The 25,305-nt window shown below is 45.8% G+C and overlaps 1 protein-coding gene across 8 annotated transcripts in view; it reads right to left on the bottom strand.

The window, feature by feature from the left end:
* The window catches only part of scrib (scribble planar cell polarity protein), a 349,859-nt gene that overhangs the window by 292,413 nt on the left and 32,141 nt on the right, over positions 1-25,305 (bottom strand). For all 8 annotated transcript variants that reach the window (XM_059971535.1, XM_059971528.1, XM_059971533.1 and 5 more), the window contains exon 2: positions 2,482-2,599. In XM_059971535.1, the coding sequence (XP_059827518.1) occupies positions 2,482-2,515 (34 nt within the window). In that variant the 5' untranslated portion in view covers positions 2,516-2,599. The remainder of the gene's footprint in view (positions 1-2,481; positions 2,600-25,305) is intronic.

Below are 25,305 nucleotides of genomic sequence, written 5' to 3'. Positions count from 1 at the left end.
TGTGCACCTTGGTCAAGAGGAACGTTATTTCGTATGATGGTATACATGTACCATTAAATGACAATAAACTGAACTTGAACATCTGCTCCCCACCACTTCTTCCCATCCCTGCCCATGGACATGACCTAATTCTGTTTCCTTGCCTTAAGACAGAAATTGCAGCCCTACCCAATCCTTGTCACTCACCGTTTCCCCCTCCGATCGTCGTCACTCACCATTTCCCCCTCCAATCCCCGTCACTCACCGTTTCCCCGTCCGATCCCTGTTACTCACCATTTCCCCCTCACTCACCGTTTCCCCGACCGATCCCCACCACTCACTGTTTCCAAGTCTGATCCCCATCACCCACCATTTCCCTATCCAATCCCTGTCACTCACCATTTCCCCGTCTGATCCCCGTTACTCACCGTTTCCCCGTCCGATCATCATCACTCACCGTTTCCCCCGTCCGATCATCATCACTCACCGTTTCCCCGTCCGATCATCATCACTCACCGTTTCCCCGTCCAATCCCCGTCACTCACCGTTTCCCTGACCGATCCCCACCACTCACTGTTTCCCCGTCTGATCCCCATCACCCACCATTTCCCTATCCAATCCCTGTCACTCACCGTTTCCCCGTCTGATCCCCGTTACTCACCGTTTCCCCGTCCGATCATCATCACTCACCATTTCCCCGTCCAATCCCCGTCACTCACCGTTTCCCTGACCGATCCCCACCACTCACCGTTTCCCCGTCCAATCCCCGTCACTCACTGTTTCCCTGACCGATCCCCACCACTCACTGTTTCCCCGTCTGATCCCCATCACCCACCATTTCCCTATCCAATCCCTGTCACTCACCGTTTCCCCATCCGATCATCATCACTCACCGTTTCCCCGTCCGATCATCATCACTCACCGTTTCCCCGTCCAATCCCCGTCACTCACCGTTTCCCTGACCGATCCCCACCACTCACTGTTTCCCCGTCTGATCCCCATCACCCACCATTTCCCTATCCAATCCCTGTCAATCACCGTTTCCCCCTCACTCACCATTTCCCCGTCCAATCCCCGTCACTCACCGTTTCCCCATCCGATCGTCGTCACTCACTGTTTCCCCGACCGAACCCCACCACTCACCGTTTCCCCGTCTGATCCCCATCACCCACCATTTCCCTATCCGATCCCTGTCACTCACCGTTTCCCCGTCTGATCCCCGTCACTCACCGTTTCCCCATCCGATCATCATCACTCACCGTTTCCCCGTCCGATCCCCGTCACTCACCGTTTCCCTGACCGATCCCCACCACTCACTGTTTCCCCGTCTGATCCCCATCACCCACCATTTCCCTATCCGATCCCTGTCACTCACCGTTTCTCATCCAATCCCCGTCACTCACCGTTTCCCCATCCGATCCCCGTCATTCACTGTTCCCTGTCCGATCCCCACCACTCACCGTTTCCCCGACCGATCCCCGTCACTCACCGTTTCCCGTCACTCACCGTTTCCCATCCGATCCCCGTCACTCACCGTTTCCCCGTCCAATCCACGTCATTCACTGTTCCCCATCCGATCCCCGTCACTCACCGTTTCCCCGTCCGATCCCCTTCACTCACCGTTTCCCCGTCCGATCCCCGTCACTCACCGTTTCCCCTTCTGATCCCCGTCAATTCACTGTTCCCTGTCCGATCCCCGTCACTCACCGTTTCCCCGTCATTCACTGTTCCCCGTCCGATCCCCGTCATTCACTGTTCCCCGTTCGATCCCCGTCATTCACTGTTCCCCGTTCGATCCCCGTCACTCACCGTTTCCCCGTCCGATCCCCGTCACTCACCATTTCCCCGACCGATCCCCGCCACTCACCGTTTCCCCGACCGATCCCCGCCACTCACCGTTTCCCCGACCGATCCCCGCCACTCACCGTTTCCCCGTCTGATCCCTGCCACTCACCGTTTCCCCGTCACTCACCATTTCCCCATCTGATCCCCGTCACTCACTGTTCCCCGTCCGATCCCCGTCACTCACTGTTCCCCGTCCGATCCCCGTCACTCACTGTTCCCCGTCCGAACCCCGTCACTCACTGTTTCCCCGTCCGATCCCCGTCACTCACCGTTTCCCCGTCTGATCCCTGCCACTCACCGTTTCCCCGTCACTCACCATTTCCCCGTCCGATCCCCGTCACTCACTGTTCCCCGTCCGATCCCCGTCACTCACTGTTCCCCGTCCGATCCCCGTCACTCACTGTTCCCCGTCCGATCCCCGTCACTCACTGTTCCCCGTCCGATCCCCGTCACTCACTGTTTCCCCGTCCGATCCCCGTCACTCACTGTTTCCCTGCCCAATCTCCATCACTCACCGTTTCCCTGTCTGATCTCCATCATTCACCATTTTCCTATCCAATCTCTGTCACTCACCATTTCCCTATCCAGTCACCGTCTCTGTTTCCCTGACTGATCCCCATCACTCACCATTCCCCCTGGCCGAACTACATCACTCACCATTTCGAGAGATGTCAAGCTCCACAAGCTGCATGAAATTGGCCACTTCTGGCGGCAGCCGTTGAATCTCGTTGTCACTCAGGCCCAGTTTCCGCAGGTTCAGCAGCCGGAAGAAGGGCTGTTGGAAGCAGAGCAGAGCTGATCTGAGCTGAGCTGAGCTGACAGGGGGTGGGAAAGGGAGACCCAGAATTGGGGACACATGAATTATAGAACATTACAGCACAGAACAGGTTCTTCAACCAGCTAGCCCATGCTGAATCAATTTCTGCCTAGTCCCATTCACATGCATCCAGGCCATAGCCATCCAGACATCTCTCATCCATGTAGTTATCCAAACTTCTCTTAAGGTGATGGTCTATGAATAACTAATGCAGAACAACACACACAAAATGCTGGTGGAACACTGCAGGTCAGGCAGCATCTATAAGGAGAAGCACTGTCAACGTTTCGGGCCGAGACCCTTCATCAGGACTAACTGAAAGGAGAGATACTAAGAGATTTGAAAGTAGTGGGGGGAGGGGGAAATGCAAAATGATAGGAGAAGACAGGAGGGGGTGGGATGAAGCTAAGAGCTGGAAAGGTGATTGGCGAAAGTGATACAGAGCTGGAGAAGGGAAAGGATCATGGGATCAGAGGCCTCAGGAGAAAGAAAGTGGGGGGAAGCACCAGAGGGAGATGGAGAACAGGCAGAGTGATGGGCAGAGAGAGAGAAAAAAAACAACTAAATATGTCAGGGATGGTGTAAGAAGGGGAGGAGGGGCATTAACAGAAATTAGAGAAGTCAATGTTCATGCCAACAGGTTGGAGGCTACCCAGCCGGTATATAAGGTGTTGTTCCTCCAACCTGAGTTTGGATTCATTGTGACAGTAGAGGAGGCCATGGATAGACATATCAGAATGGGAATGGGATGTGGAAGTAAAATGTGTGGCCACTGGGAGATCCTGCTTTCTCTGGCAGACCGAGCGTAGGTGTTCAGCGAAGAGGTCTCCCAGTCTGCGTCAGGTCTCACCAAAATATAAAAGGCCACACCGGGAGCACCGGACGCAGTATACCACACCAGTCGACTCACAGGTGAAGTGTCACCTCACCTGGAAGGACTGTCTGGGGCCCTGAATGGTGGTGAGGGAGGAAGTGTAAGGGCAGGTGTATCACTTGTTCTGCTTGCAAGGGTAAGTGCCATTAGGGAGATCGGTGGGAAGGGATGGGGGGGGGGAACAAGTGGACAAGGGAGTCGCGTAGGGAACAATCCCTGCGGAAAGCAGAAAGGTGGTGGGGGGGGGGAGGGAAAAATGTGCTGGGTAGTTGGATCCCATTGGAGGTGGCAAAAGTTACGGAAAATTATACGTTGGACCTGGAGGCTGGTGGGGTGGTAGGTGAGGACAAGGGGAACCCAATCCCGAGTGGGGTGGCGGGCAGATGAGGTGAGGGCAGATGTGCGGGAAATGGGAGAGATGCGTTTGAGAGCAGAGTTGATGGTGGAAGAAGGGAAGTCCCTTTGTTTAAAAAACGAAGACATCTCCTTCGTCCTGGAATGAAAAGCCTCATCCTGAGAGCAGATGCAGCGGAGACGGAGGAACTGTGAGAAAGGGATAGCATTTTTGCAAGAGACAGGGTGTCAAAATGAATCCAAACTCAGGTTGGAGGAACAATACCTTATATACCGGCTGGGTAGCCTCCAACCAGATGGCATGAACATTGACTTCTCTAACTTCCGTTAATGCCCCTCCTCCCCTTCTTACCCCATCCCTGACATATTTAGTTGTTGTTTTTTTCTCTCTCTCTGCCCATCACTCTGCCTGTTCTCCATCTCCCTCTGGTGCTTCCCCCCACTTTCTTTCTCCTGAGGCCTCTGATCCCATGATCCTTTCCCTTCTCCAGCTCTGTATCACTTTTGCCAATCACCTTTCCAGCTCTTAACTTCATCCCACCCCCTCCGGTCTTCTCCTATCATTTCGCATTTCCCCCTCCCCCCACTACTTTCAAATCTCTTAGTATCTCTCCTTCCGTTTAGTCCTAATGAAGGGTCTCGGCCCGAAACGTCTACAGTGCTTCTCCTTATAGATGCTGCCTGGCCTGCTGTGTTCCACCAGCATTTTGTGTGTGTTGTTTGAATTTCCAGCATCTGCAGATTTCCTCGTGTTTGCTAACTAATGCAGAACATCAGGTAATTGCAAAGGGTTCACAAACTTTTTCTTGCAACTGTAGATATTTACACCATCTTTAACCACAGGTGGGGTAGAATGGCTGGATAATGTTCTGCCTTCATTTGAGAGGGACAGCAAGGATAGGCCAAGGATCTGGAGGGTAGTAACTCAAAGGTCAATCACGGGAATGGAAGTGGGGATGATTCTGAAAGGTAGATCATATCTATGCCTGGAAAGACGAGGATTAATTATGGATAGTCAGCATGGCTCTGTATGCAAGAAATCATGTCTTTCATGGATTTGGCAATTGGTAATTGGTTCATTATGGTCACATGTGCTGAGGTACAGTGAAAAATATTCACTTTTCATCCATATATTGTAAATCATTTCAAAACGTCAATAAATTGAAGTAGCAGAAAGGAAAACAATAAGAGATTGCAGAATGAAGTACCGCAGAGAAAGAACTGTTTGGGTAGACAACAAGGTGCAAGGATCATAAGGTGGATAGTGAGATCAGTGAATTTAGCTACTCAGAAGGTGGGGTGTAAGAAAGGACCCGAACATTACAGGAAGCATGTGACAAGGCAGAGAAGATTAACCAGGTTGCTGGCTGGTGAACAGAGGAAGAGTTTGAACTCGAAACACTGACTACCCATTTCCCTCCACTGATGCCACCTGACCCTCTCCCCACCCACTGAATTACTCCAGTTTCCTTTATTTATCGAGATACAGGTGGAACAGACTGTTCCAGCCTGTTGAGCCATGACACACAGCAACCCCTGATTTAAACCTAGCCTATTCATTTGCAATGACCTGCTAATGCATCTGTCTTTGGAAAGTGCAAGGAAATGGGAGCACCCGGAGGAAAGCTACACAGTCACATGAAGAACTCCTCAAAGCAGCAACGGGAATCGAACCTGTGCTGCTGGCACTGTAAACCATTGTGCTAACCACCATGCTACAGTGTGCATTTCACTAGGATATGGCTGGAGTAATAAGGAGAGTACAGATAAGTATGATTTATTATTACTGGAACGCCAAAGGCTGTGAGGAAACAAATGTTTACAACATTATCAGAGGCATAGGGACGATTATTTGTCAAAATCTTTAACCCAGGGCAAGTGTGTCTCGATCTAGAGGGCAAATGAACCCTCTTGTTCTGTGGAGTACGTTTTTCACATAGAACATTGAGCCCTTCAGCTCAAAATGTGGCCGGACCAATTAAATAAATAATCAAAAGGCTACCCAATCTCTTCTGCCAACACAATGACCATATCCATCTACTTACCTCACGTTCACATGCCTATCTAAGAGTCTCTAATGTTTCTGCCTCTACCACCTCCTCTAGGCAATGTATTCCAGGCATCCTCCAATCTCTGGGTAAAAAACCTGCCCCTCGCATCTCCTTTGAAATTACACCCTCACATCATGAATGATTGCCCTCACGGGCGTTGTGAATGTATCTCGAATAAGCTACAAGACCAAGTGGTAGAAGCAGACATAATTACCACGTTTGAAAGGAGTGTATCAGACCACAAGACACAGGAGCAGAACCAGGCCATTCAGCCCACTGAGTCTGCTCTGCCAGATCCCAGTCAACGCCATATACCTGCCTTTTCGCCATATCCTTTGATGCCCTGACCAATCAGGAAACAATCAATTTCCGCCTTGAACACACCCACAGACTTGGCTTTCATCGCAGTCTGTGGCAGCGCATTCCAAAGATCACTACTCTCTGGCTTGAAAAAAGTATCCTCCTTACCACTGTTCTAAAACATCACCCCTCAATCTTGAGGCTGTGCCGATTCCCTCCACCACAGAAACATCCTCTCCATAACCACCCTATCTAAAAGGTTAACTTACTGGTTGAGTGTGTGGTAAAGAAGGCAAATGCAATGTTGGCATTTATTTCAAGAGGAATAGAACATAAAAGCAAGGAGAAAATGCTGAGGCTTTCAAAGGCACTTGTCACGTCACACTTGAGTATTGTCAACAGTTTTGGGCCGCATCTCTCAGAAAGGATGTGTTGTCACAGTCAAAGGACTTATCTGGTCCTTTCAACATTAGGTAGGTTTCAAATGTGATCCCCACACATTCTTCTAAATTCCAGCGAGGCTCAAAGTTGCCAGACACTCCCTGCATGTTAACCCCAAAACAAGAGAAAAATCTGCAGATGCTGGAAATACAAGAAACACGTACAGAATGCTGAAAGAACTCAGGTCACGCAGCATCTATGAACAAAGCACAGTCAATGTTTCGGCCTGATGAGTTCCTCCAACATTTTGTGTGTATTGCTATCAGTTAACCCCTTCATTCCTGGAATCATCCTCGAGAACCTCCTCTGGACTCTCTCCAACGACAACAAATCCTTTCTGAGATGTGGGATGCAAAACTGTTGACAATACAAAGATAGAGAAGTCCCCTGGTCCTGATGGAATGCAACCCAGTTACTGAAAGAAATGTCAGAGGTTATAGTAGAGGCTTTGGTGAGAATTTACCAAAATTCTCTGGACTCTGGGCACGTCCCAGCAGATTGGAAGACGGCAAATGTCACGCCACTGTTCAAAAAAGGATGTAGGCAAAAGGTGTACTAGAGGCCAGTTGGTTTGACATCTGTAGTTGGGAAAATGCTTGAAGCTTTCATTAAAGAAATAGCAAGACATCTAGATAGAAACGGATCCATCATTCAGACACAGCATGAATTCGGTAAAGGCAGGTCCTTGAGGATATAACAAGCACAGTGGATAGAGGGGAATAAATGGATGTCATTTATTTGGATTTCCAGAAGGCCTTCGATAAGGTGATACATAAAAGACTTAACCATAAGATAAAGATGCATGGAGTTGGGGATGATGTATTACAAACAAACAAGGGGAGTTGAGTATAGGAGCAAAGAGGTCCTTCTGCAGTTGTACAGGACCCTGGTGAGACCACACCTGGAGTATTGTGTTCAGTTTTGGTCTCCAAATTTGAGGAAGGACATTCTTGCTATTTACGAGGTTAATTCCCGGGATGGCAGGACTGTCATATGTTGAAAGATTGGAGCGACTGGGCTTGTCTACACTGGAATTTAGAAGGATGAGAGGGGATCTGATTGAAACATATAAGATTATTAAGGGATTGGACACGCTAGAGGCAGGAAATGTGTTCCCGATGTTGGGGGAGTCCAGAACCAGAGGCCACAGTTTAAGAATAAGTGGTAGGCCATTTAGAACAGAGTTGAGGAAAAACTTTTTCACCAAGAGAGTTGTGGATCTATAGAATGCTCTGCCTCAAAAGGCAGTGGAGGCCAGCTATCTGGATGCTTTCAAGAAAGAGTTAGATAGAGCTCTTAAAGATAGCGGAGTCAAGGGATATGGGGAGGAGGCAGGAACGGGGTACTGATTGTGGATGATCAGCCATGATCACATTGAATGGCAGTGCTGGCTCAAAGGGCCGAATGGCCTACTCCTGCACCTATTGTCTATTAGCATGGATAGAGGATTAGTTAACCAATAGAAAGCAGAGAGTTGGGATACATGAGGGTTTCTCTCTGTGCCACAGAGGTTGGTTCTGGGCCCACCACCATTCACAATATACATTAACAATCTGGAAGATGGGACTGAGTACAGTGTATCTAAGTTTGCTGATGACACTAAATTGAGTGGAAAAGCAAATTATGCAAAGGATAAGGAGAGCCTTTGGAGAGATATAGATAGGTTAAGTGAGTGGAAAAGGGACTGGCAGGTGGAGTACAATGTTGGTACTTTGGAAGGGAAAATGGAAGATCAGATTATTTAAATGGTAAAAGATTGCAGCATGCTGCCATGCAGAAGGACTTGCGAGTGTTTGCGCATGAATCACAAAAGGTTGGTTTGCAGTGCAGCAGGCTATCAAGAAGACAAATGGCCTTCAACACTAGAAGGATTGAATTTAAGAGCAGGGAGGTTATGCTGCAACTCCGAGCATGCAGTTCTGCTCTCCATACTTGAGGAAGGATATACTGGCTTTGGAGGCAGTGCAGATGAGGTTCACCAGGTTGGTTCCAGAGATGAGGGGTTAGACTATGAGGAGAAATTGAATCACCTGGGTCTGTACTCGCTGGAATTCAGAAGAGTGTGAGGAGATCTTATCTTCTTCTTCATCATGTGTATTGCGCGTTACACACTTGGGCGATCGTGGCTCTCCACATCGAATGATCCCTCGCAGCGTCAATGATATCTCGCACATTTAGATCTGTTAGTTCTTTCGCAGTGTCCATATGTTTTCTTCTTTGCCTTCCTCTTTTGCATTTCCCAGGCATACAGCCTTGTAATGCAAGGCATTCTATTCGCCCTTTCTGATGACATGGCCCAGGAAATAAAGTTTCCTCTCGTTTAATGTTCTCATTAAAGATCTTTTTGTATGGGCACATTGGAGACTGTCTCATTAGTTACCCCAACTCTATATGATATTTTCAGCATTCTTCTAAGAAAGTTGCTTCTAAGTTTCTTTGGAGTCCATGTTTCAGAAGCATGCAGCAAGATTGACCAGATGTAACATTTTAGTAGCCTAAGCCTTGTTGTCATAGAAAAGTGTCAGTTGGTAAAAATGGGATTCATTTTTTGGAAGTTGGTTTTGGCAATGGCAATTCTTCTTTTTATTTCTACTTTACTTCTGGTATCTTGTGATATAAAGCTACCTAGGTAATTAAAGCTGGTCTTTTGTTCAATATCTTGATTGCCGATATACAGTTGGCAGTTGGGAGTATCCTGCTGTTTTCTTTAAATAATTCTGGTGAGGCAACGCACCCCTGTCTAACTCCTCTTTGAATTTTAGTTCAATTGCTTATATTATCATTAATTTTTACCGCCGCCATTTGATTCCAATATAAATTTTGAAGCAGTTGTTGGTCCCTTCCGTCAATGTTTAGCGACAATTTGAAACAATAGAAGATCTGGGCATAGATATTCTTTTTGAACTGTTTAATAGCATGTATGAGTCTGGTGTATTGCCTGACTGTCTCTTTAAATCAGTATTTATAACTCTGCCAAAAATTCCTGGAACTATTGACTGCGAAAATTATAGAACAATCAGTCTTATAAGTCACATAATAAAGATTGTTCTGAGTCGAATTAAAAACAAATTAAGGCCAGAAATTTCTAATCTGCAATATGGGTTTATTGAGGATAGAGGAACTAGGAATGCAATTTTCATACTACCAATGCTTTCACAAAGGGCAATTCAATATCAAAATGATGTCTTTTTATGTTTTATTGATTTCACTAAAGCATTGACAAAGTGCAACATGAGATCTTATAGAATCATAAAATTAGATAAGATAAAGGCAGGAAAGTTGTTTCCATTGGAAGTGAGACGAGAACTAGGGGACATAGTCTCAAGATTTGGGGGTGTAGATTTAGGATGGAGATGAGGAGAAACTGCTTTTCCCAAAGAGTGTTGAATCTGTGGAATTCTCTGCCCAATGAAGCAGTGGAAGCTACCTTAATAAATATATTTAAGACAAGGTCAGATAGTTTATTCTATAGAAGGGAAACTAAAGGTTATGGGGAAAAGGCTTCAAATGGAGATGAGTCCATGGTCAGATCAGCCATGATCTTACTGAATGGTGGAGCAGGTTCGACGGGCCAGCTGGCCTACTCCTGCTCCTATTTCTAATGTTCTTATATTCTATTCCCCTTGAAATAAATGCCAACATTGCATTTGCCTTCTTTACCACAGACTCAAGCTGTAAATTAACCTTCTGGGAGTCTTGTAAAAGGACTAAGCCCCTCTGCACCTCTGATGTTTGAATCTTCTCCCCATTTAGATTATAGTCCGCACTATTGCTCCTCATAACAAAATAATTGATTGTACATTTCACAACGCTGTATTCCATGTGCCAGTTTTCCACCCATCCATCCAATTTATCTCAGCCCTGATGCAATTGCATTGCTTCCTCAGCACCCTTCCAACTATCTTCATCTCATCTACAAACTTTGCCACAAAGCCATCAATTCCATTATCCAAATCATTGACAAACAATGTGAAAAGCAGAGGTCCCAATACTGATCATGAGGAGCACCACTGGTCACTGACCACAAAACAGAAAAGGTCCCCTTTATTCCCATTCACTGCCTCCTGCCTGTCAGCCATTCCTCTATCCATGCCAGATTCTTTCTTATAATGCCATTGGATTTTATTTTAAGCAGCCACATGTATGGCACCTTATCAAATGCCTCTGAAAATCCAAGTAAATGACATCCACTGCCTCTCCTTTGTCCACCCTGCTTGTTACTTCCTCGAAGAAATCAAACAGATTCATCAGGCAAGATTTCCCTTAACAGAAACCATGCTGACTTTGACTTATTTTATCATTAGTCTCCAAGTACCCAAAGACCTCATCCTTAATAATAGACTCCAACATGTTCCCAACCACTGAAGCTAACTGACCTATAATTTTCTTTCTTTTGCCTTCCTCCCTTCGGAGAGTGGGGTGACATTTTCCAATATTCTAGTCTTCAGGGACAATGCCAGAATAAAGTGATTCTTGACCAGTGCAGCTATTACCTGTTCAGCAACCTCATGACACTGGGATGTAGTACATCTGGTCCAGGTGACTTATCCACCTTAAGACCTTAGAGTTTGCCTGGCACTTTATCCTTTGTAATAGCAATGGCACTCACTCCTGGTCCCTGACACTCACAGACTTCTGGCATACTGTTAGTGTATTCCACTGTGAAGACTGATGGAAAGTACCCATTAAGTTCATCTGCCATTTCTTTGTCCCCCATTACTACCTCACCCGCATCATTTTCCAGTGGTTCAATATGAACTCTCAACTCTTTTATTCTTTATATAACTGAAAAAAACTTCTGGTATCCTGTTTTATTGTATTTGCTGGCTTACCCTTATATTTCATCTTTTCCCTTCTTATAGCTTTTACAGCTGCCTTTTGTTGGACCTTAAAAGTTGCATAATCATCCAACTTCCCTCTCACTCTTGCTACTTTATAAGCCCTTTCCTTGGCTTACATGCAGTCTTTACCTTCCCTTGTCAGCCATGGTTGCCTACCCCTGCCGCTTGAAAACAATTTCTTCTGTTGGACAGATCTATCCTGTGCCTCGTGAACTATTCCCTGAAACTTTAGCCATCTCTGCTTTGCCATCATCCCCACCAGTATCCTCCTCCAAACCACCTGGGCAAGCTTCTCTCTCATGTATTATAGGGGTATGGACCTAATACGGGCAATTGAGATTAGGGTATAATATGCATCATTGCCAGCATGGACAAAGGTGGGCTAAAAGGTCTGTTTCTGTGCTGTACATTTCTCTGGCAGTAAGAGAATAACCATTGTTGGTATAATCTCAGGTGGTGATGAGAGGGCGTACAGGAGTGAGATATGCCAACTAGTGGAGTGGTGTCACAGCAACAACCTGGCATTCAATGTCAGTAAAATGAAAGAGCTGATTGTGGACTTCAGGAAGGGTAAGACGAAGGAACACACACCAATCCTCACAGAGTGATCAGAAGTGGAGAGAGTGAGCAGCTGCAAGTTCCTGGGTGTCAAGATCTCTGAGGATCTAACCTAGTCCCAAAATATTGATGTACTTATAAAGAGGCAAGACAGTGGCTATACTTTTCTATACTATACTTAGGAGTTTGAAGAGATTTGGCACGTCAACAAATAAACTCAGAAACTTCTATAGTTGTACCGTGGAGAGCATTCTGACAGGCTTCATCACTGTCTGGTACCGGGGGGGGGGGGAAGGTTGGTGCTACTTCACAGGACCGATAGAAGCTACAGAGTTGAGTAGTCTTGGGTACTGACTCAACTTACATGTCAAAGTACCCAGGACATCTTCAAGGAGAGGTGTCTCAGAAATGCAGTATCCATTATTAAGCACCCAGGGTATGTCCTTTTCTCACTGTTATCATCAGGTAAAAGGTACAGAAGATTGAAGGCATACATTCAGCAATTCAGGAACAGCTTCTTCCCTCTGCCATACAATTCCTAAATGGCCACTGAATCTTTGGACACTACCTCACTTTTTTTTTAATATACAGTATTTCTGCTTTGCACGTTTTTTTAATCTATTCAATATACATATACTGTAATTGACTTATTTGTTTATTTACTATTATTTTTATTTTATTTATTATTATTTTCTTTTTTTTTCCTCTCTGCTAGATTATTGAACTGCTACTGCTAAGTTAACAAATTTCACATCACATGCCGGTGATAATAAACCTGATTCTGATGTGGGAAGGTGGGGGTGCAGTGGAAGGTAAATGGCACAGGCTGAGGTACTGGTGTCCGCCTCAGATACCAGGCTGTACCAGTGACAGAAATGAAGCTCTCTAGTTAATCTCTCAGTGGCTGATGAATGCTAGCATATCAGCAAAGTGAATTACCCAGTGGCAACGCAACGAAATGCACCAATTACACAATTGCATTTACACGTCAATGAGTCACAACCTTTGGACAGATATTACATTACTATGCAAAGCTTCCCTGAAGCCTGAAGTCAGAATAAATATACACCTAACGATTGTATTCATTCCTACCACACGCCCACAGAGCAACCCAAGAGGGGTGGGCAGAGTGGACAGAAAGGAGAAAGAGCACAGCCAGAAACAAGAGGGCAGGTTAGACTGATAGCACAAAGAGGGTAGTGGAGTGGATGAGCACAGGGTAAGAGGAGAGAGGAAGCTTTGCCTGGGGAACAGGTGAGGTGTGTTTGTTTTTTGCGCTTTTGAACAGCTTTGCATATTATGCTAAAATAGCCCCAATTTGGCAATGACTCATCTGTATGGCAGTCCAAAAATTATGTCGTGAAATGGGTTTAGACTTGCTGTAATCAACCTGAGTAGAGGTAATTATACACAAATTCTCTCCATCTCACACATGCCTGCTTTCATCCCTTCCCTTCCCCAGACAGAACAGAGATAGGTACACCAGAAGCTCCAGGCATTATAATGTGGAGCAACAAACAATCGTCCAGGGGAATTCAACGGGTCTGTGCGGGGAAATAATTTTTGGAAGGTTGCATCACATGTAAATAGGATCGTAAAGACAGCTATTGGCATAATGGTCATTAGAAATGAAAGTAATGAGAACACGAATTGGGATGCTAAGGCCTAACTTGGAGTATTATGTGCAGTTCCTATCACCTACCAACAGAAAATATGTCAATAATATTGAAAGAGTACAGAGAAAATTTACAAAGATGTGGCCGGGACTTGAGTTATAGGGACTTACCCCAACGACGAGCTCCCTCACACCTGAGCAGGCAGATATTTACCCATAGCTCTGCCAACTTTGCCCACTGCATCTGGTGCTCATGATGTGACCTCTTGCACGTCAGTGAGACCAAGGCCAATGGGCCAATGCTTTACAACTGCCAAACCTGAACTCCTGGTTACATGTCACTACAACTTTACACCTCATTCCCATAGGCAGCTGCCTTACTGAATGCCATTGTGATCACAAAGTAGAAGAACAACACCTCATTTATTTTATTTTTTGTACTGATGAAAATATAACAGACCTTTGAGTCACAGCTCCTAGCAACCTACCGATTTAAAACTAGCCTAACCTACCAACTGGTAGTCTTTGCACTATGGGAGGAAACCAGAGCACCCGAGGGAAACCCATGCGAACATCGGAAGGAATAAACAAACCTGCTTACAGAGGACACTAGAACTGAACTCTAAATTCTGACACTCAAGCTGTAATAGTCACACTAACTGCTACTCTATTTTCTTGGACTGGATCAGTGACTTCCTGATTGAAAGACTATAGTCCGTCCATGTTGGCAGCAACATCTCGTTCCATCACCCCACCCACACAGCGGCACGCTCAGTCCGCTGCTGATGCATGACTGTATTCACCAAGGACCTTGGCAATTCTGGGGATGAATTGCAGCAGTCTGAAACGTTTGAGCATATAGACATTAAAAAGGAGGATGTGCTGGACCTTTTGAAAAGCATTAAGTTAGATAAGTCAGCAGGACCGGGCGAGATATACCCATTGCTGAGCCTCTGGCAATGATCTTTGTGATGTGACTATTACAGCTTGGGTGTCAGAATTTGGTGTTCAATACCAGTGTTCTCTGTTCCCTCCCATGCAGAGTTCCTTCAGGTGCTCCAGTTTCCTCACACAGTCCAAAGACGTACCAGTTGGCAGGTTCAGCTAAGTTTAAATCAGTGGTTTGCTGGGAAGTGTGACTCAAAGATCCGTGACATTTTCATCTTTGCATCATCAATACGGATGGGAAGTACCTGAGGATTGGAGGGTTGCAAATCTTGTTTCCTTGTTCAAGAAAGGAAATTATGGACCAGTGAGTCTTACTTCAGTGGTGGGCAGTTTGTTGGAAAAGATCCTGAGAGGCAGGATTTCTGAACATTTGGAAAGGCATAGCCAGCATGGCTTTGTCAGAGGCAGGTTATGCCTTACTAGCCTGACTGAATTCTTTGAGGATGCAACAAACCACATTGATGAAGGTAGAGCAGTGGATGGAGTTTTTAAGAACAAGAGAAAATATGCAGTTGCTGGAAATCCAAGCAACACACACAAAGTACTGGAGCAACTCAGCAGGCCAGGCAGCATCTATGGGCTGAAGTACAGTTGGTAACCAGCGGTGTGCCTCATGGATCTGTTCTGGGACCCTTCCTCTTTGTGATTTTTATAAATGACCTAGATGAGGAAGTGGAGGGATGGGTTAGTAAATTTGCTGATGACACAAAGGTTAGAGGTGCTGTGGATAGTGTGGAGGGCTGTCAGAGGTTACAGCGGGACATTGATAGGGTGCAGAACTGGGCTGAGAAGTGGCAGATGGAGTTCAACCCAGGTAAGTGTGAGGTGATTCATTTTGGTAGGTTAAATTTGAAGACAGAATATAGTATTAATGGTAACGGTAGTGTGGAAGATTAGAGAAATCTTGGGGTCCGTGTCCATAGGACACTCAGAGCTGCTGCACAGATTGACAGTGTTGTTGAGAAGGCGTACGGTGTGTTGGCATTCATCAACTGTGGGATTGAGTCCAAGAGCTGTGATGTTAGAGCTATATACAACTTTGGTCAGACCCCACTTTAGGTACTGTGTTCAGGTCTGGTCGCCTCACTACAGGAAGAACGTGGATACTACAGAAAGGGCGCAGAGGAGATTTCCAAGGATGTTGAATGGACTGGAGAGCAAGTCTTATGGGAATAGGTTGAGTGAACTTGGCTTTTTCTCCTTGGAGCGACGGACAATGAGAGGTGACCTGATAGAGGTGTATAAGATGATAAGAGGCATTAATCTTGTGGATAGTCAGAGGCTTTTTCCCAGGCCTGAAATGGCTAACAGAAGGGGGCATAGTTTTAAGGTGCTTGGAAGTAAGTACAGAGGGGATGTCAGGGGTCAGTTTTCACACAGGGAATGGTGGGTGTGTGGAATGCACTGCCAGCAACGGTGATAGATGCAGATACAATAGGGTCATTAAGAGAATCTTAGATAGGTACACAGAACTTAAAAAAAAAAAGAGGGTAATTCCAGGCAGTATCTAGAGTAGGATACATGGTTGGTAGAACATTGTGGGCCAAAGGGCCTGTAATGTGCTGTAGGTTTCTATATTCTGTGTTCAACAAACAACTAGATCGAGTTCAAACCGAATCATCACATTTGCTGATGACACAACAGCGGTTGTCCTCATCAACAACGATGACAAAATAGCGTACAGCATTCTAGCAAGTAAAGCAATTTCTTTACAGAACAGCTCAAGCTCCATCAGATTGCACAGGGATCATGTGTGAACAGCCCTTTACAAGTCCAGCCACAAATTCTCAATTGGATTGAGGTCTGGACTCTGACTTGGCCACTTCAGGACATTAGGGAGTGTCAAAAGAACAATGTTATGATAATCATGGGAGATTTCAAAATGCCATTCGATTGGGGAAATCAGGTTCATAATTGATATCAAAAGAGTGCTTTTTAGAGAATACGAGATGGCAGTTTGTCATTGAACCTACTAGGGATCAGCGATACTGGATTAGGTGTTTTGTAGTGTACCTTGTTTATACAAACATCCCCAACGCGTACTGGGCAGAGCCCCACCCCCGCCTCGGATACTCAGACCACATCTCTGTTATGCTAACCCCAGCATACAGACCGCTCATTAGGCACCCTGGACCAGTTCTGAAGCAGGTGAAAACCTGGCCAGCAGGAGCCATCTCTGCTCTTCAAGACTGCTTTGAGCACACTGACTGGCACATGCTCAGGGAGGCTGCAACGGACAGCAATTCTACCAACTTAGAGGAGTACACGGCATCAGTGACTAGATACATCAGCATAATGTGACTGTGTCCAAGACTATCACTGCACGCTCTAACTAGAAGCCATGACTGACCACGGAGATGCGTGCGCTGCTGAGGACCTGTGACTCTGCCTTCACAGCAAGCAACAAGGCAGCCATAACAACAGTGGGGGCCAAACTGAACCGGGCCATCAGAGAGGCAAAGCTTGCACACGCCCAGCAAATCCACAGCCACTTCTAGGACAGCAGCATATGTGGAAGGGCATTCATGATATCACCAACTACAGGAAAACATCATCTGCCTATGCTGGTGATGCCTCCCTCCCAGATGCGTTGAACAACTTCTACACTCCCTTCGAGGTGGAAAATGACGTGGATGGTGAGGAAGACCACTCCTCCTCGCCCCAATGACCAGGTGCTGTGTCTCACCGTGGCTGATGTGAGGAAAGCTCTATGCAGGGTCAACCCACAGATGGCTGTTGGACCAGACAAAATTCCTGGCAGAGTGCTCAGAGGATGTGCAGACCAGCTGGCAGATGTTCTCACTGACATCTTCAACATCTCCCTGAGCAGCACCACTGTTCCAACATGCCTCAAGGCCGCCACCATCGTCCCCATATAACCATATAACAATCACAGCACGGAAACAGGCCATCTTGGCCCTCCTAGTCCGTGCCGAACCCTTAATCTCACCTAGTCCCACCTACCCGCACTCAGCCCAAAACCCTCCACTCCTTTCCTGTCCATATACCTATCCAATTTTACCTTAAATGACACAACTGAACTGGCCTCTACTACTTCTACAGGAAGCTCATTCCACACAGCTATCACTCTTTGAGTAAAGAAATACACCCTCGTGTTTCCCTTAAACTTCTGCCCCCTAACTCTCAAATCATGTCCTCTAGTTTGAATCTCCCCTACTCTCAATGGAAACAGCCTGTTCACGTCAACTCTATCTATCCCTCTCAAAATTTTAAATACCTCGATCAAATCCCCCCTCAACCTTCTACGCTTCAATGAATAGAGACCTAACTTGTTCAACCTTTCTCTGTAACTTAACTGCTGAAATCCAGGTAACATCCTAGTAAATCGTCTCTGCACTCTCTCTAATTTATTGATATCTTTCCTATAATTCAGTGACCAGAACTGCACACAATATTCCAAATTTGGCCTTACCAATGCCTTGTACAACTTTAGCATTACATCCCAACTTCTGTACTCAATGCTTTGATTTATAAAGGCCAGCGTTCCAAAAGCCCTCTTCACCACCCTATCTACATGAGACTCCACTTTCAGGGAACTATGCACAGTTATTCCTAGATCTCTCTGTTCCTCTGCATTCCTCAATGCCCTACCATTTACTCTGTATGTTCTATTTGGATTATTCCTGCCAAAATGTAGTACCTCACACTTCTCAGCATTAAACTCCATCTGCCAACGTTCAGCCCATTCTTCTAACCGGCATAAATCTCCCTGCAAGCTTTGAAAATCCACCTCATTATCCACAACACCTCCTACCTTAGTATCATCGGCATACTTACTAATCCAATTTACCACCCCATCATCCAGATCATTTATGTATATTACAAACAACATTGGGCCCAAAACAGATCCCTGAGGCACCCCGCTAGTCACCGGCCTCCATCCCGATAAACAATTATCCACCACTACTCTCTGGCACCTCCCATCTAGCCACTGTTGAATCCATTTTATTACTCCAGCATTAATACCTAACGACTGAACCTTCTTAACTAACCTTCCATGTGGAACTTTGTCAAAGGCTTTGCTGAAGTCCATATAGACTACATCCACTGCCTTACCCTCGTCAACATTCCTCATAACTTCTTCAAAAAATTCAATAAGGTTTGTCAAACATGACCTTCCACGCACAAATCCATGCTGGCTACTTCTAATCAGATCCCGTCTATCCAGATAATTATAAATACTATCTCTAAGAATACTTTCCATTAATTTACCCACCACTGATGTCAAACTGACAGGTCTATAATTGCTAGGCTTCCTTCTAGAACCCTTTTTAAACAATGGAACCACATGAGCAATACGCCAATCCTCTGGCACAATCCCCGTTTCTAATGACATCTTAAAGATCTCCATCAGAGCTCCTGCTATTTCTACACAAACTTCCCTCAAGGTCCTGGGGAATATCCTGTCAGGATCCGGAGATTTATCCACTTTTAAATTTCTTAAAAGCGCCAGTACCTCCACCTCTTTAATTGTCATAGGTTCCATAACTTCCTTACTTGTTTCCCACACCTTAGACAATTCAATATCCTTCTCCTTACTGAATACCGAAGAGAAGAAATCATTCAAAATCTCTCCCATCTCCTTCGGTTCCACACATAGCTGACCACTCTGATTCTCTAAGGGGCCAATTTTATCCCTCACTATCCTCTTGCTTTTAATATAACTGTAGAAACCCATGCCGAAGAAGTGTCCTGCCTCAACGTCTACCGTCCCATTGCTCTCACATCCATCATCATGAAGTGTTTCAAGAGGCTTGTCATGAGGTACATAAAGACCCTGCTGCCCCCCTCACTGGACCCCCTGCAGTTTGCGTACCGTCCCAACTACTCAACAGACGACGCCATCACCATCACCCTCCACCTGGCCCTCACCCACCTGGACAAAAAAGACACATACGTTTGAATGCTGTTCATAGACTTCAGTTCAGCATTCAACGCAATCATTCCTCAACACCTGATTGGAAAGCTGAAACTGCTGGGCCTGAACACTTCCCTGTGCAACTGGATCCTAGACTTCCCGACTGGGAGACCTCAGTCAGTCTGGATCAGGAGCAGCATCTCCAACACCATCACACTGAGCACGGGGGCTCCCCAGGGTTGTGTGCTCAGTCCACTGCTGTTCACTTTGCTGACCCACAACAGTGCTGCAACACACAGCTCGAACCACATCATCAAGTTCGCCAATGACACGACTGTGGTGGGTCTCATCAGCAAGAACGACGAGTCAGCTTACAGAGAGGAAATGCAGCGGCTGCCAGACTGGTGCACAGCCAACAACCTGTCTCTGAAAGTGAACAAAAGAGATGATTGTTGACTTCAGGAGGGCACAGAGCGACCACTCTCCACTAAACATTGACAGCTCCTCCGTTGAGATTATTAAGAGCACCAAATTTCTTGGTGTTCACCTGGCAGAGAGTCTCACCTGGTCCCTCAACACCAGCTCCATAGCCAAGAAAGCCCAGCAGCATCTCTACTTTCTGCAAAGGCTGAGGGAAGCCGATCTCATCACATTCTACAGAGGTTGGATTGAGAGCATCCTGAGCAGCTGCATCACTGCCTGGTTCGAAAATTGCACCATCTCGGATCGCAAGACCCTACAGCAGATAGTGACGTAAGCTGAGGGTCTCTCTTCCCACTATTACATTTATACCACACACTGCACCCGCAAAGCTAACAGTATTGTGAAGGACCCTATGCACCCCTCACACAAACTCTTCTCCCTCCTGCCATCTGGCAAAAGGTACTGAAGCATTTAGGCTCTCACAACCGGACTGTGCAACAGTTTCTTCCCCCAAGCCATCAGACTCCTCAATACTCAGAGTCTAGACTGACATCTACATCATTATTATATTATAATTTGTCCTCTACTGTGCCTATTGTCTTGTTTATTTTATTGTTCTGCCCTGATCTGTTTTGTGTGCTTAGTGCAGTTTTTTTTATGTTGTTTTACGTTGTCTAGTGTAGCCTTGTGCTGTCTTACGTAGTCTAGTGTAGTTTAGTGTTATTTCATGTAGCACCAGGGTCCTGGAGGAACGTTGTTTCATTTTTACTGTGTACTGTACCAGCAGTTTATGGCTGAAATGACAATAAACTTGACTTGACTTGAACCGGAGCTGATTAGGGAGCTTAAGATAAAAGAACCCTTGGGAGACAGTGATTACAATATGAATAAGCTCAAATTGAAATTTGACAGGGAGAAAGTAAAGTCCGACGTAGCAGTATTTCAGTGGAGTAAAGGAATCTGCAGTGGTATGAGAGAGGAGTGAACCAAAGTAAATAGGAAGGAAATGCTACTAGGGATGTTTCTGGGAAAAACGAGAAAGGTGCAATATAAATGTATTCCAAAAATGAAGAAATGCTCAAATGGCAAAATAGTAGATCTGTGGCTGACAAGCTAATGTAAAAAGAAAAGAGAGGCATACAACAAAGCAAAATTTAGTGCAAAGTTACAGAATTGTGAAGTTTTTAAAACCAGAAAGCAACTAAAAGAATCATTGGGAGGGAAAAGAAGAAATATGAAAGCAAGCTAGCAAACATTGCCAAAGTGCATAGTAAAAGCTTTTTCAAGTATGTAAGCGAGATTAGAGTGGATATAGGACCGCTAGAAAATGAGGCTGGAGAAATAATAACGGGGGAAAGGAGATGACAGATGAACTAAATGAGTACTGTTACGAATGTGCCACAACTCTGAGGGGCCGAAGGGTACAAAGTAGCCCACTCCTTTGTGAGAATCGCAAGATCGCTATTAATTCGGGTCTGGGACCCAGGAAATGAGAGACATCCAGAATACACAGGTTTTGGAATGTGTGTCCTGGCCCCAGAAAGGCAGAACCATTGATAATGGCCATTGTCTCTTGGAGATGGAATTGTGTATTGAGTACTGTACTATTCATTGAAGCCCTCAGGGAATAACCAGAGTGGGCTGGTTGAGGGATTGCATCATGCCAACCTGATTGACATCTGAGACCCCGTGAGTAAGGATAAAAGAGGGTCTGGGGAACAACTCCTTTAGACGCACCAGGAAAAACGCTAGAAATCCCATGACAGCATTTAATAGCGACAGCCAGTGGGGGCTCGCGTGCATCCTTTTCCCTTTGCCTAGGAATTGGCGGGCTTACCACGGAAGAACGGCTTAGCTAAAGAAGAGGCCACCATCAACGAAATTTCAAAAAATCGAAATCATAAAAAGGAAAAGCTGGCAAGTTTCTAAAATCTGTCTCTCTCCAACCAAAGAGCTGCAGCCTGAATGAACTGAGTGACTTTTATATTTCCATCGGACAATACATTATCCCCTAGACAATGATAGAGCTTATTTCTTATTGATTATTATTATACCCGCACTTTTAGATCTAGTATTGACAACATATATTATCTGTATGTTCGCATTGATAATATTTTTATGTATTATTACCAATAAATACTGTTAAAGATAGTACCATCAGACTTCAACGGACCTCTCTATCTTTGCTGGTAAGTGACACAGTTACGGGGTTCGTAACAGTACTTTGCATCAGGTTTCACTGTGGAAGACACCAGCAGTGTGCCAGAGGTTGATGGGTGTGAGGGAAGACATGTGAGTGCAGTTACGATTACTGATTACAAGGGTAAGAAAGTGGCAAATAAAATACAATGTTGAGAAGTGCATGGTCATGTGCTTTCATAAAGAAATAAATATGCAGACTATTTTCTAAACAAGGAGAAAATCGGAAAATCTGAAATGCAAAGAGACTTGGGATTTTCCCCCGCAGAACCCCCTGTCAAGCTCAGGTGTGCTTACTCACGTGCAGGTGGTGGCTCCAAGAGGAAGGTGCCCGTGTGAAATCAGCTGATGATGTTTTGATTATATAAAGGAATGCTTTGGATCCAAGTTTTAGCAAACTGCAGGGAATGGTGAAGAGGATTGACCAACTCTACAGTTGGGACTTTCTTTCAGTAATCGATCACTGGAGAAAACTGTACTTAAGGTTTAAGATGCTGACAGAAAGTAGAGACTCTTTGAGTGCAGCTCCAAAAGGAATCATCAGATATTCCTGTTTCAAATTACAACAACTGAAATCTACAGTATCTTAGTCAGCAGTATTGTCTTAAGACATTTAACCCATGAACACTACCTCACTATTTTTATTCTCTTTTTGGACTTCTTATACACATTGAAGCTTAAGAGTATAGTTTGTATAATGCACTACACCACTAAGCAAAATTTCATGACACGACAGTGATTAACAAACTTGGTTCTGATTCTAAGGTGACGAGGTGTGTTGAATTTTGTAAAGAATTTAACTGTTTAAGGTTATGAGTATTCAGAGCCACGTCAATACACAGTATTTTATATTTAATAACTTATTTAGAGATACATCGAAGAGTAAGCCGTTCTGGCCTCGAGCCACACCACCTAGCAAACAGCGGTTTAGCCTAATCTTAAAACAATTTACAATGACAATCTCCTAACCCGTACATTAGTGGTCGCCAACCCGTCGATCGCGATCGACTGGTCAATCTTTGAGACTTCCCCAGTAGATCCCAAAAAAAAATCAAAAATAAATACGCAAGTACTGCTGAGAGAATGTTTCCGGGTTGCAGGGTTTTAGTTCCGTTCTTTCTGCCCAGTGCACATGCATGTAGCTCCCCGCACTACACAGTGTAATTCAACACGTACAAACAAGCTGGATGAACTCAGCAGGTCAGGCAGCATCCGTTGAAATGAGCAGTCATCCTGCTGACTGCTGAGTTCATCCAGCTTATTTGTACGTACTGATTTGACCACAGCATCTGCAGTGTACTTTGTGTTTACACAGTGTAATTCAGTGGTCCCCAACCACCAGGACGCAAGGAAACAATATGAGTCAGCTGCACCTTTCCTCATTCCCTGTCTTGCCCACTGTTGAACTTGAACCCACGCGAGGTCATCAGTCACCTGAACGCAGTGATACTCTCACGCCAAGGATCACTGGTTCGCCTCAGGCGGCCGGTGAGAACCACCAATGCTACTGGCCTGGAGCGCGGCCGGCGGAAAGTGCCGTTGCTACCAGCCAGGAGCACGGACAGATGGGCGCCGCCTCTAAACCTGTTCACCACACCAAATGTTCGTGGGGAACCTGGTGCTAAAATATTCGCAAACGATCTAATTCGGGCTCAGGGTTCCATAAGTACCAGAGCAGCTACCGCGCTGCGATCTACTGAAGCAAACTTTTGTCGGCTGACAGACCCTACGGGGGTGGGGCGCTCTGTCGGCCGCTTGCTCTGGACTGGAACCACCGCGGCTCCGGCACAGGGACCTCCAGTCCTGACCTTGTCCTCTCATCCCATTCACAACCAGCCGCACCTGGCCAAGGCGTCTGGCGGGCAGCGGCCGTCTAATGAGGCAATGAAGCCCTCAAAACTGCTTCGGTACCCTGAGTCCAAGCACCCTGCACTTAAAGACAAACCCACTGAGATTTTTGAGCGGAAAAAACATAGGCAAGCGGGACAGAAGCTAAGCGCCGAGAACTGCTAAAACTACATTGCAGAATAGACTGGGCATAAGGAACCTGCTTCGAGTATCGCTGTATTCCGGTTGTACCCCACCTCCTCCCCCCCCCCCCCCCCCCGTTGGCCAGTCCACATGAATATTGTCAATACTAAACTGGTCCACGGTGCAAAAAAGGGTGGGTACTCCTGGCAATTATACATTATTTCTACTTCCGGGTTGCGGGGTTTTACATCCGGTCACTTCTGCCCCAGCGCGCATGCATGTAACTAATCGATCTGGGGGTCGATCTCGCCTTTGACTATGGCCGAGGTAGGGGATCTTGAGCTTAAAAAGGCTGGTGACCACTACGGTACGTCTTTGTTCTGTGGGAGGAAGCTGGAGCACCCAGAGAAAACATATTATTCCCCGAGAGGGACATACAACTTCCTTACTGATGATGACAGATTTGTACACCAACTCTGACACCACTGCACTAATCACTATGCCACTGTGTCCCCCACTTAAAGAGATAGAAATATGGGAAGAGGGGGTGGGGTGGCCCTGTTGGTGAGGAATGAGATTCAGTCCTTAGCAAGAGGTGACTTGGGAACAGGGGAAGTAGAATCTGTGTGGATTGAGCTGAGGAACAGTAAGGGTAAAAAGACCCTAACGGGTGTTGTGTACAGCCCCCCAAACAGTAGCATGGATATTGGGTACAAGTTGATTAGGGAGTTAACATTGGCATGTGCTAAAGGTAATGCAGTCGTTATGGGAGATTTCAACATGCAGGTGAACTGGGAGAATCAGGTAGGTGCTGGACCCCAGGATAGGGAGTTTGTGGAGTGTCTAAGGGATGTATTTTTGGAACAGCTTGTGCTTGAGCCAACCAGGAACAAGGCTATTTTGGACTTGGTGATGTGTAACGAACAGGGATTGATCAGTGATTTTGAAGTAAAGGAGCCATTAGGAAGTAGTGATCATAACATGATAAGTTTTTATCTACAATTTGAGAGGGATAAGGGCAGATCAGAGGTGTCAGTGTTGCAATTAAATAAAGGAGACTATGGAGCCATGAGGGAAGAGCTGGCCAAAGTTAAATGGGCGGATGCCCTGGCAGGAAAGACAGTGGATCAGCAGTGGCAGATATTCTTGGGCATAATACAAAAGATGCAAAAGCAGTTCATTCCAATGAGAAGGAAGGATTCAAAGAGGG

This window comes from Hypanus sabinus, chromosome 6, assembly GCF_030144855.1.
Source record: "Hypanus sabinus isolate sHypSab1 chromosome 6, sHypSab1.hap1, whole genome shotgun sequence".
Lineage (NCBI taxonomy): Eukaryota > Metazoa > Chordata > Chondrichthyes > Myliobatiformes > Dasyatidae > Hypanus > Hypanus sabinus.
This window is presented reverse-complemented; position numbering and strand designations above follow the sequence as displayed.